Below are 13,353 nucleotides of genomic sequence, written 5' to 3' on the forward strand. Positions count from 1 at the left end.
GAGGTCCCTAACTGCAGATTTTCCCAGTGCATTACATCTCTTGATTTCCTAACTGCTGGTACAAAGGGTGTTATTTAAGAATCCAAGCAAGCTGAAGCTGCTGACAGTATCAGACTCTTCTCCATGTATTGTCTTCAGTGCCCATAATTCTTAAAATAAAATTTAGCATTTGTTATTAGCTTTTTTTATTTATTTTTTTTTAAAAAGCTAGCAAGCAGCCACCCCCCAATACAGCACCTAGAACAGCACAGGGAGGAGAGCCGGGACCTGAAGGTAAATGGGGATATGTGTGACTAATTGCCTCCACGAACAACTTCCTCCTTTGCTGTGAGACCAGAAGAACTTAGGTGGTACCAGACGACTGTTACTATAAGCATTTTAATCAAAGATCCCATTGAACAATCTTCATCACAAGAGGGAAAACGCAGAACAAAATTTATAACGCTACTGGATTCTACACTTTCTGGAGCCACAGAGGGAGGATGAACTCTTAAACTATTGAGATCATCTTTAAACCTTAAATCATAAGCATCCCCTGAGGTCATCTTAAAACCACAAGATGGTTTACCTTAATTAGTAAAAACCTTGAGTATTATGCTTTTTAAAGAACTGAGATCAAATAGGCAGCAGCTCCTTAAAAGATTAGATAGCAACCTTAGAGAAAGTGCGTTTATGTTACTGGAGGAATAGGTATCTTTCTTTAAAAGATTTTAACAAGCAGGGGCTTAGAAAGAAACTCAACATGCAGTTGCAGCTAATTAATGTTCATGAGTACCCAATAGTGGAAACAGTCTGATACATTCATTCATTTAAATATATCCATAGTTTAGAGTAGAAAAATGGTGTGCCCAGTTTTATACATGTTTCTTCTGTATCTGCTCATTCCCGAAAGGGCAAAACCAGATTTTAATATGGTTTTTAATGTGGTTTCTTCCTTTTCTGGTGCAGGCCTCTTTTAGAGGGGAAGCCAAGGACTTAAATATAAAATAATAGATGATCCCACTGTGTAATAGATCTCTCATTGCTGTCAAGTCAGAACCAACACAGAACTGTCCCTCCAGCGAGATTTTCAAGGCTGTAAACTGCATAAGAGGAAAGTGCACATCTCTCCCCCTCAAAGACGCTGGTGGATTCGAACTGCCTACCTTTGGGTTGGCATCACAAGTCCCTACCCACTAGGCCAGTTTCCTCATAATCACATATTTATCATACCAGAAATCAGTGCAGCAACACCTTACCATAACATAAATAATTCTTAGCATTTTTATGTGACAAGATAGATTTTCTTTTTTTTTATTCTTTTTAAAGCACAATTTTTAATCATGTATATTTTATATTGAGTCAATAACTGTATTCAGGTAGTGTGTATTTTAAGGCACATTTTTCTATTATAAATAATATATCCTTTACCTCCATCTCTGATTGTACCTTTTATGGCAGTTACTAGAAGGATGAGTAGGTCATACTTTTTTTCTGGAACATCAGTTTGTTCTCTCTCCCGTGTTTCTAAGATAGTTGCTTCTGGATCCTCCAGCTTCCTCTTAACTCCAGCTGGGTCCTAACAGCCCTGGCGCTGGCCTGCATTGCCCAGCCTACCATCCCCAGAGCCAGCACCCCACCATTTCATGGGTACACAGCACTTGAAGAGGACAAAACCTGAGTAATTCAGTATATATGGCCAGAAGCCATCTAGATTTGCAATAGTGTGATTATTTTGGAACTCTTAAAAATAGAGCTGAAGCTTTACAAAGTAACAGTTAATTCTGATTACCCTCAATGTCTCTGGGCTCCTTAAGTGGATTGTTATAATAAAACTGTGTTTATGGTGAAGACATTAGTAATTACACAGCTTGGGTGGGAAACAAAGGAACACAGGCCACTGTGGTGCCATCAGCCAGTGGGAGAGAAGTGTGTGTTCACGTTTCCTGTCTTCTTCACCACGTTCCTCGAACACCTTGTGGAGCCCTGGGCCTTTTGCAGTTTGTATGGATTTCATTAGCAAGGGTGACAAGGAGCACAGGCTTTCGGTGCTTTGATAATAATGAGTCGTAAATAGGACCAGGGATAGAGACAGCATTTATAAAACTGTCAAAGATTTTTTGGTAATAAGTGTATACAGCTATCCTAATATATCATAGCAAAATGAAACTCCCATCAATGATGTAAACACTTAACTTTGATTTCTTAGAGGCTGGAAATGCATTATTGTCAAATGTAAACTTTTTTATTACTGTTTTTGGCCAACATATGTTATTCTCAAATGATGGGCGAGAGCGTACAACCACAGGCATTTTGGACACTTGAATATTCTTTTATTTATTTATTTTTTCGTGTGTGTGTGTGTGTGTGTGTGTGTGTGTGTACGTGTGTACACCATCAAATCGGCTCTGACTGGTACAGGAGGATATTGTCCCTCCTTCTCCAGCAGTGTATCTGGTGGATTCAAACCATGCACTTCAGGGATTGCAGTGCAGCTTCTTGCCACTGGGCCATCAGAGCTCATACACTTGAATATTCTTATTTTACAGAAATACATTAGCAGGGATAGAAAATAGTCTCCATTCCCATTTATTCCAACTTGTGCTGAAGTTTTCAGTTCTCTTTGAGAGTGGTGATGATGCGTTCGGCATCTGCTAATTTAACGTCTCATACCTTATTAACAGGGAGTAAGAGCGCGAAGGTTCAGTCGGGGATATTTGGGAAGGGATCCAGATACTCAAGACACAATGCCGAAAGACTTTTTAAAAAGCTTATACTTGACAAGATTTTGGATGAAGACCTGTACATCAATGCCAATGACCAAGCAATCGCCTATGTGATGCCCGGAGCAAAAGCCCAAACTGTGCTAAATGGACATTTAAAGGTATGGTCCTTAAAAAATGTGTGCTGTCTTTTATTACCTCGCAGTGAGGGGATGAAAATGCATGACTCTAAGTTCTCCATTTACTTACATGTCCTGTCTACCACAAGCTACCAGGGACTCTGCCAGCGCTCCATCCCATGCTGTGCTGCTAATAAAAAGGGCCTCGGGGCTCCTGCAGTTCAGATCCCCCAGTATCTGACTCTTCTTATGATTTAGTCTCCAAACCCGACAGAGGGTTGCTGTGAGTTAGGATCAGCTTGATGGCATTGAGAGTGGGGAGTTGTCAGGTGCTGAGTGACAGATCAACACAGCGGCCTGTCCCACGCCATCCTTACATTCCCCACTGTGCTCAAGCCCGTTGTTACAGCCAGCATGCCGGTCCTTCTCCATGAGGGCCTTCCTCTCTTTCGCTGGCCCCCCCACTGCTCTAGTCCTGATGCCTTCTCCCAAGAACTGGCCGCGCCTGACAACATACCCAAAGTACAGGAGACAGCGTTTCACCGTCTTTGAAGGGCATCCTGGTTGTGCTTCCTCCCAGACAGACGTCTGCTATGAAAATGTTCTCTACTTGCTAATTTAGAGATCTCAAAACTGAGCTCACGTAATTATAACTAACACCACTCAAAATGAATATAATAGTTCATTAAATCTTTGTATATTCACTGAATATATATTTACAAAGAGGTCATTCTGTACCAGGCCCTTGAGATATAAAGGTGGAAAATGCATAGCCCCTGTTCCCAGGGACTTGCTGGCAACTTTGGCAGAACAAAAAAAAAAAAGCTACTAACATTAAATGAGGTGGCTCTGGTGGCCTACTGATAAGAAGCTGCACTGCAGTCCCAAAAGCACGTGGTTCAAATCCACCAGCTGCTTCGCGGGAGCAGGACAGACAGTATCCCCATGTGATTAACTGTCTCTGAAAACCCCACAGGATGGTCAGCTATGAGTAAGTTCCAACTCTGTGGTACACAAAAACAACATTAAATGAAGTCTCTAGGGTACAAATGTTCCCATCCCCGACTCTTAGACTTTCTCTCTCTCTCCCACAAAGGTAGACTTTATGGAAACGGAAAACTACAGCAGTGTGAAAAAGCAGAAAGCTTTGGAGGCCAAGGTCTCTCAGAGGGAAGAGATAGTTAAGAAATGTCTTGGAGAGCTTACAGAAGTCTGCAAGTCACTGGGGAAGGTTTTCGGTGTCCATTACTTCAATATTTTTAATACTGCTACTCTCAAAAAGCTTGCAGGTAGGCCTCTGGGACATGGTGTGCTTAGCGGGTCTGAAGCTCGTCTTGCTAAAACTTCTTAAACACATAAATAAGTCTTCATTATTATCATTATGAATATTATTATTACCCTTTGATCTCTGAATTGAAAGCACAAAGAAACCATTTGAAGTCATTCGTGAGATAAAATTTCTTCTTTGAGATACATACAGTGTCATTATCTAGAAATTGTTTCATTTTAGACTTTGGTTTAATGCTGGGCATTAGGCTATTATCATTTCAGACGCCAAAATGATAGTCATTCTATCACCTGATGACCTTGTGCTGATTATTTGCCGTCCTCGCAGCATTAAGCAATGTCGTACCCACATGATCTGCAATGAAAAGCCAAGTTCCTTAGGAAAAGAGGTTGTGTTTTATGCTTCTTTGGACCCTGACCTCGCACCCCACTATGTCTTTAATTAATATTAAACACTTGCCGATCTCAGTTACTTGCCTGGCTGCAAATAGCTCTGCTTCTAATCTCAGTTGGTAAAATCCCCAGAAAAAAAAGCAGGTAGTTCGCACAGGAGACTGGCTGGTCTAGATCACCTCCCCTGTCACCTCATAACAATCTCTTAATCATCACCTTCCATTTTCTTCCCCACTCCACCACCGCGGGCCCTCTCAGTGTGTCATCAATTCTCAGATGCCATCTATTTAAGACTCTTATTTTATGGGACTATATTATGAAAGAAAAAGAACTCTTTAAAATATGATAGGGTGCATTTCCTGAAAGAATTGGAATCTTTTTCTACTTTAGAAGTATATTTGTATCATATGTATATGCACACATAAAATCAGAAGGAATTGGGTTTAGAGGTGAAGCACGTGGTTGTTGCTTTCAAGAAACTACGCAACTGTGGTCATTTCCTCAGAGACAAGATACTTGCTCTGTAAATTCCAGGTGTATGTGCCCTGTTGTCATCTCTGCTCCTTTGCACTGAGTCACATTTTCCTTTCAATGTGCTCATCACAGTGTAGTGTGTTTGAAGACATTCCGTGTGACAGTTGAGCCTGTGAGGAGGCAGCAGTGCAGGGACTGTTGACGTGCCGACAGTAGTAATAGCTGTGACTAAGTTCTCACACGCACAGGCGGCCGCAGCCTCATTACCACTGCCATTTGGCCGTCAACAGCTGGAAGGCACATCTCAATTTCAGAAATGCTAAAGTGTGAACAAGCATCTCAGAATCAGTGAAATACAGTATTTTATCCCTACGTCATTCGGGTAGTTTCGTAACGCGTATCCATACTCTCCAGATGTGATATGCATAAATTAAAAAAAAAATATAAATAATTGCATTTTTCTGAAACAACAACAGCTCCCCAGTTCAGGGTAAAGTACCAGTTCCATTAAGGCTCTGCATTTCTGTTTGCCTCTCCCACTTTATCTTCCACTAATTCCCTTTATAATAAATAAACTCTGTCCAGCAGAATGATTCCTTTTAACGAAACAGAAATGATATCAAGATCACATGTGTGATATCAGCCATAATTGGAGGAATTATTACTCCCTCATTCGCTTCCCATGAAAATAGAAAGCCTTCCCACCCAGCCGGATCTCTGTTCACCGCCCTCCTACTGCCTTCCTGTTGAGCCCGGCCTCACTCAATCCTACCTTAGCTTCTGCCACGCTCCTAGTCTCCACTCTTTTCCCCTACGATCCATTTTCCCTACAGCAATCAGAATGATCTTTAAAAACAGACTTATCCAGTGACAGGCTCGTGTGCCATCATTTGCAGAGGGCGCCTAACTTAACTGCCTGCTTATAAGTCACAGCAGAACGTGTGTTTTGTCGCACACTGGGAAAGACTGGAGGAAGAATAGTTTCAGAATGGCAGGGGGCAAGAATCTAGATCTGGCCTTAATAAGTAGTTGTTCAGGTCTGAAGTGTGGGGAGAGAGGTCAGCGCTGGAAATCAGACTGGAGGCCTTTTCAGCAGCTAGACAAGTCTCTAGCAGACAGACTTGTGCAAGAAAAAACTCTCGCTCAGCCCCTGAGGTTTTCACACGCTCCCTGTCCACACGCGTATTCCCTGCTCACACGCCGTCTACTCCTTCCCCCTCTCCCCTGACTTTTGCACCGTTGCTTCTGCAATTGCTGTGCCCAGTCTTCTCCCACTAATAATGACAACTTGGCCATTTAGAGGATTGGCCCTTGTGCCCGGGGCTTTGCAGTTAGTTGGCATTTAACGTGCTGGATGAGTGAATGAGCATGAGTTCAGTGGGTTTTCTATGAGCAGTAATTTAAATTCCTAATTTTATTCCCATGCGCAGAATCTTTATCTTCTGATCCTGAGGTTTTGCTTCAAATTGATGGTGTGACTGAAGACAAACTAGAAAAATATGGTGCCGAAGTGATTCCAATATTGCAGAAATACTCTGAGTGGACACTGCCAGGTTCGTTACACGGCCAAAATGTGTTTTCCAAAAGATTGTCCTAACACTAAGTGGTGCGTCTCACTCTGTTAGAAGTCTCTGTTTTCTGGGTTGTGTTAATACTTCCTCCACATGAACACAGAAGCTCAAGGATGCTGGGCACCTTGGAGAGGCACCCAGTGGTTAGGCCCCCTGGTCCCAGTTACTGAACCTACTCATAGGTCCCTAAGGGACCCTTAGGACCCAGAAGTTCCCAGTTATGTAAATGCGCATGCCTGGGGGGCTCAGGAACTCAGGGTGCTGGTCTCAGATCTGTTTGGTCCTTGGCAAGCCACAAGTGCCTCCTTGTACTTGAGTTTTCTTATCTGAGGAAGAACACATTATCTGACAAGTATGTCAGAAGATAAAAGAGGAGAGTTTACATCGTTATGGAAAATTGAACATGTCATTGGAATGCTCATCAGTCTTATTGTTATTAGTCACTGAAAGACTCTGCCCTCAGTGCATCCTTAACAGCCACTCCCCAAGGTTGCATTCAGCACTGTCATGTCTAACCTCTAATTACCAGGCTCATCCCAGCTTGACTAAGAGGAGAATGGAGAACAAAGGGCTGACTGTTCTGTGGGAGATGGTAAGAGTGCAGAAGCGGGTGCCCTCCGCTGACAGCCTTGTACTGAGACACAGTGGAACAGCCAAAGAAATTATTTTCACCATTTCTGTAATGACCCCCAAAACCAAAAACTCGCCACCATCAAGCCCATTCCATCTTCTGTGTGACCCTCTGAGGAACAATTCAATCTTAGATCTGGAAATTCTTGACAGGAGCAGACGGCACATTTTTCTCCCACAGAGAACAATTCAAACCACCAGTAGATTCGAACTGCCAGAGACACAAGTCCTTTGGTGAATAGCACCACACACTAGAGAGCCCCAGAGCTCCTTTAACGAACCCGGCAGGCCTCCTAGAAGCTGTACGCAGGGTGAGAGTGAGCAAAGATTTCAACTTGTCTCTCCACAGTCATTTTTTATCCACTAACAAAATGCTGAAAAGTAAGGTTTCATTAATTCTTCAATGTGGTAATTATTCCATTAAAAGCCTTGCTGTGGATGCATTTGAAGCGGGAAATAATCTCTTGGTAGGACTTGTCACTGGTGTAGTGTAGTCACTGGTGTGGAAGGGGGTTTTGCCAACATCAGACAAGGCTACTGAGCGGAAACAGCTCAACAGTGATGATAACTGCGCGTTTGCAGAAGCTCAGGGTGCCGGCACTGTGCCAAGCAGCTTGCCTGTTTTGTCATTTAATCCTCACAACACCCATATCACAGGAGGGGAGAGTGAGGCCTTCTCATTTTCTCCAAGTCCCACGGCGAGGCTGGCAGAGCTCCTCGCCCTCAAGCTGCACACCCTCCCCAGGGACCCCGTGACAGACTGACAAGTGGTCCAAGGCCCAATCCATGCCTTGTCGGCCTCCAGTGTGAACGGGACCATCGGGGAAATGCCTCCCTTCAGAAAACGGAAAAGCGCCCTGTGTGACAGGCCAGTAGGAGAGCTGGTGATTTGGGGGTGCCTTAGGATGCAAGTACCTTTGGAAATTATCATCCTCTTCGCAAATGTATGCTTTTATAAAGACTTGCTTCCTGCATAATATATGAGATGTTCACACTCTTCTGCAAACAAGTGTTTTTAATAAGAGTAAAATATGGCCTAGAATTCTCTGATGGTTGTTTACTAAAATAACTATTGTTCAGGGATGAGGTACAGACCATAGTTATGTTTCTTACTCCTGATTTATCCTTTTTTGCACGTTTTTAATTTTTTTTAAGTGCCTAGCATTGATATTCCACTTTCTAGGCTTCAGATTGCTTAGCAGGATTAAGTACACAATCAGTAAAAGAAGTCTGACCCTGCACAATAGTGTGATCACAACCTGAGGTCTCCAGGATCAAAAGTTCTTAAACTTTTATTAAAAATAGTCCTTGAGCACCATGGGGCTTTGTGAAATTAAAAATAAATAGTAAGAAATGTTCTGTTCTCGGTGAATTGTTGAATCTGTAGGGAGATGGCGGGAGGGCGCCCAGCAGGCAGGTGAGGTGGGACCTCTGCTTTTTGTCTTCTCTGCTTTCTGATGTTTGTCTGCATGCACGTGGTGGACAGCTGCGTCCAGCGAGTCCTACCCATCAGACCCACCTTGTTCTCCTTTGTAGATGAGGACAACTCCCCCCGGAGGAGCCTGACCAGCAGCAGAGGCTCCGGGAGAGACGCCTCTGAGGAACTAGATGAGGAAGCTCCTGTATCTTCTCACTATTTTGCAAGTAAAACCAGAAATGAAAGAAAGAGGAAAAGGATGCCAGCCTTCCAGAGGTCTAAAAGGAGAAAGAGTGGTTACGGTGCAAAAGGGTATGTTCTGCGGTATCTTTTGCAATATGGGGACAGAAGGGAGAAGGATACAAAAATATAACTGGGGGGATATAAATCTAATATTGTTGTATACTGTAGAGTCTGAACCGACCCGTAGCTGACCCTCCAGCGGGTGTTCAGAGGCAGTTAATCACACAGGAGAGATTGCCCATCCTTCTACGGAGCAGCTGGTAGACGTGCCTTCAGGATTACAGCCCAGCTTCTTGCCACTAGACCACTAGCATATGTAACTGCTTTGGTCCGCTTTGAAGCATTTATCCAAATAGTCAAAAGCTACCGCTGTGGAGTCAGAACTGACACAGAGCTGACCTCCCAGCTGGTTTTCAGAGGCTATATATCACACGGGAGGAGGGGATTGCCCATCTTTCTCCCCTGAAGCAATTGGTGGACTCGAACCACCTGCCTTTGGGTTGGTAGTGCAGCTCCTTACCCACTAAGCCACTAGACCGCCTTTTACTAAAATAAGCCATTATCAAATAATTGCCTCTGTGGTGGCAATTAAGTGTGGAGTAATAATTAAGTTTTAATCCATTTGTTTTTAATTTTTAAAATATCCATATCTAAAATATATTATGTAAAAAAAATAAATAAAAACCAAACATTTTTTTTATTTTATTATTTTTGTGTGTGTGCATGTACCATCAAATCAGATCTGACTGGTACAGGAGGAGATTATTCCTCCTTCTCCAGCGGAGCATCTGGTGGATTTGAACCGTGCACCTCTGGGATTGCAGTGCACCTTCTTGCCACTAGGCCACCAGAGCTCGCCCAAATATTTTTTTGGAGAAAATACAAGCAGGTGTTCCTTAAAGGCAAGGATGGTACGTCTCACATACTTTGGGCCAGTCCTTGGACAAGGACATTGCTGGGAAAGTGGGGAGTTAGCCAAGGAGAGGAAAACCCTCAACGGGATGAACTGCCCCAGTGATTGCACCAGTGGCCACGTATATCAGAGTTGACGAGGGTGACACAGGACAGGGCAGGGTACGCATGTCTTGTTCATAAGGTCATGGTGAGTTGTAGTCAACTTGACGGCATCTAAGTAGGTGATGACTAAAGTCCTGTCCTCATTTTTCTTTTACCTTAGTATTTGGTTTGTTGGTTTGGTTTACATATTTTTTTATTTTGGTTTTTTTTTTAGATATTTTAACATTTGGGTTTTTTTATATCACTTTTGTTGTTTAGTTGTTTGTGCCATTTCTCTTAAGAGGCTTCCCTACCTGAAAGACATACCGGAGCCAAACATAACAAAGGGCAGCTTTGTCTCCTCACAGATTTTGCACTTCTGTCATTCCTTAGTGCATTGTCTGACTGCTGCAAAATCCTACCCACCTCCCGCGAGGCCGAGCTCCCTGCCACTCTTCCAGAGCCTGGGAGATTCTGCCTCCTGTCCCATGCAGGAGAATCAGAGAAGGGACTGAATGACTGAAATCAAAAGGTCCGTCAGTCCAGGCACCTTCGGGGGCCTCACCAGTGGCTCAGGGCCTGCCTTGCCTCCTGGCTGGGGCCGCGGCCACCCGCCAAGGACGCCATTGTTGAGCCCTGTGCCATGACCTTGGCACTTCCTCCTCATCGTACTGTTTCTCCTGGCCACCCATTTCCTGGCTTCTACAAGGGCGCCCTTGGTGAGGTCCCGCTGGTTCGTGGGCGCCCCATGACCCCAGGAAAACTGCACACTGGAACAGACCTGCTTGCTAAAAGGAAAGCAGGTTTCCTGGGAGCTGTGCGAGCTGTCGTGTCTCTTGGGCCCTTCTCCTACCTCTCCTCCTTCTGGTTGTAAAAAACAAAAATCGAGTGGAAGAAAAGGACAGGAATGCAAATGTTACCAAGTTGTCATTTTCTCATTAAATCTGTAAAGCAAACATCTTGTATGTGCTAATCCTCCTGCCAGGGAACAGAAATTAAAGGCATTAGTGAATGTTAGTTTAATTTTTGTGGTTTTTCTGAGGATGCAACTGACCAGCAGATGTTCTTCAGTGGGGACATTTTCTTATTTTCTTTGTTTATTCCTTCATTTTGGGAAACATTTTTTCAGGATCTCACACCAAACAGAAGGAGACCTTAAAAGGCATCTGGTCTGTCCCCCTCAGGTCAATAAAGAGGAGGCTGAGGCCTGGCCTGGCCTGGGAGGCTCGGCTGAGCCACCCACACCTGACTACACCCAGGACTGGACACTGCAGAGGACCCACACCCCAGAGCACTTTTGTTTTTGCTTGTTGCTCGGGAATAATCCCTGGAGAACACTGTCTTCCAGCTCAGTTTTATGTAATTGTTAGAACAAAGTTAGTCATGTGTTTAAGAGGAGAGCGCTGTGCCCTGTCACCTTGGGTGAATCAAGTACAGTGGTGAGATGCTCCCTTATCTAAAGGCCTTGACTGGGCTGAGGCTGGTTTCTAATTAGCTGATCTATTTAAAATGGGATTTCTTTCAAACCCCAGCAGGCTAAAATCAGTATGTTTTTATAACTCTTTTTTTTTTTTTTAAATTCTCATAGCAGCCTCTTATAGAAGGAGGGAGGAGAAAAGGTTAACTACCTACCTGTCTTTTTGCCAGAGTCCCAGTCCTCTTGGTTCCCACACCTGGGGTGTGCTCACCTGGGGCGTGCTCACCTGGCGGCACATCCCTGGGCACTGGGAATGGAAGTGGCACCAGGCCAGGGACCTCAGTGCTCCAGCCACCTTCTCACAGCTTCCAGGCCACACACAATGAGCCAGTGTGTCCCAGCCCCAGAGTGGGTGTCTGAAGGGTGGCCTGTGGGAAGGAGCTGCTGTTGGCAGATTCATTCTGTAAATCAACATCAACAGCAGATTTTCGCCCCAGGCTTAATATCTCAGCAGGAGCCCAGCCCAGGGAAAAGAAGGGTGTTCCCTTGCCAGGTCTTTGCCATGTGGTGCAGTTGAGATTGCCCTTCAGCAAGAGTTTAAGAATGTTGAAAAACCACCCTTTGCAGAGCCACACGCCCCCTTGTTGCACCCACAGGCTGTGGTCCATGTTCTGGCCTGGAATTTAGAGATGGGACCATCACATGACTATCTCATGCTGTGGAGTTTGTGCTGCCCGTAAATTCCACCCATCTGCACAACACCAGAAACGGCTTGTGTAGATACACTGCCCTTATCATGGAGGCCTTCTGGGCCAGGGCTGGCAGGGCGGGGGAGGGGACTCTTATCTTCCTGTCCCCTGGAGAGCTGAAGTGCCGGAAGTGGACGCACTTGGTGAAGGGCAGGCCTGGGCCTTCTCCCCTGTTGTGAAAGATGTGGGTGGGGAGGGGCACTGCCATGTGGCTTAGAGGAAAGGCCAGCCTTTCCAGCCAAACTGCTGGAGCTGCAGCTGATGGGGACAGGTCAGGTGGAGCCTGGGGGCCACATCTGCAGCCTCTCTCTCTCGCTTGGCAAAGAGAAGGCTCATTTCACCTACCGTCAGCAGCAGCCAAGCACAGACCACCACATTCAGTCCCCCACCCTGCTCTATCTCTGTTTACCCATAAAACCCATCTTCTCTGCACTGTGAAGTGTGGTAATCCCACGATGCCAGTGGTCCAATGATGTGGGGCCTTGAGACAAACTGTTTTCATTTTGTTTGGTTGGAGCAAGTCAGAGTTTGTGGATACTGTCATCTGAGGGGGAGGGACCTGGTTATAAGCTGGGAAAGGTGTGGGTAGGAAAAGGGCCCCTGGGACTTTTTTACAAGTCACAGAATGGAGAAGCCATCAGGCACTTCAGAAAGACAGTGTGTAAGTACCTGGAGGGCAGCAGCCCTCTGCCCTTCTCAGTGAAGGGCGCTCACCTGTCCCAGGCGACTGCTGAAGCGTAGTCTCATAGGATGGAGATGGTGGTGGACTGGAGCTCCAGGTGGGAGACAAGAGAGAAGACTGTCCAATTGTTTTATTTAACATTTTAACTTTTTTTTTTTCTTCTGTCACATTTCAGAGGGTCCACCACGTGCAGAAAGACAAAATCCTCGGACACATTTGGCTCCAGCTCAGCGTGCCTTGGTTCTCCGCCGACTTCAGTAGCCAGTAGGAAACTGGGGATTATGGCTCCACCAAAACCTAAAAATAGACCATTTCTTAAGCCTTCATATGCATTTTCATAACAACCAAGTCACAGTGTATAGGGATCTGCTTTCTTGTTTGTCAGCATCTGACCATCTGGGGCTGTAAAACTGTTAGTACACCATTTGTAAAAATGGGTTGTGTTATTTGGGGTTGGTTGTTTTTGTGGGTTTTTTTTTAACCAAGTATCTATTAATATTTAAATAAATGCTTAGAGATGATAGTTGTCGTTTTTAAAATAAACACTTTTCTTCTGAATAAGCATGGTTTTCTGTGACTGCGAGTGCTATGGCAGTAGTTTCGACAACGCCTGAACAGCGGCTGAATCATCCCAGAGAGTGAGCTTCTGAGCGCAGTGTGAAGCCGAAAGGAA

At 44.7% G+C, this 13,353-nt stretch overlaps 1 protein-coding gene and 1 pseudogene across 1 annotated transcript in view; both read left to right on the forward strand.

The window, feature by feature from the left end:
* The window catches only part of LOC102859532, a 4,194-nt pseudogene extending 2,534 nt beyond the window's left edge, over positions 1 to 1,660 (forward strand).
* The window catches only part of BLM (Bloom syndrome, RecQ helicase-like), a 99,451-nt gene extending 86,430 nt beyond the window's left edge, over positions 1 to 13,021 (forward strand). The window contains 5 exon segments of the mRNA XM_006885212.1: positions 2,664 to 2,863; positions 3,918 to 4,110; positions 6,406 to 6,528; positions 8,713 to 8,905; positions 12,856 to 13,021. Coding sequence (XP_006885274.1) covers positions 2,664 to 2,863; positions 3,918 to 4,110; positions 6,406 to 6,528; positions 8,713 to 8,905; positions 12,856 to 13,021 — 875 coding nt within the window.
* The last annotated feature ends 332 nt before the right edge of the window (positions 13,022 to 13,353 follow it).

This window comes from Elephantulus edwardii, unplaced genomic scaffold (assembly GCF_000299155.1).
Source record: "Elephantulus edwardii isolate Elephantulus edwardi_28Jun2011 unplaced genomic scaffold, EleEdw1.0 scaffold00041, whole genome shotgun sequence".
NCBI lineage: Eukaryota > Metazoa > Chordata > Mammalia > Macroscelidea > Macroscelididae > Elephantulus > Elephantulus edwardii.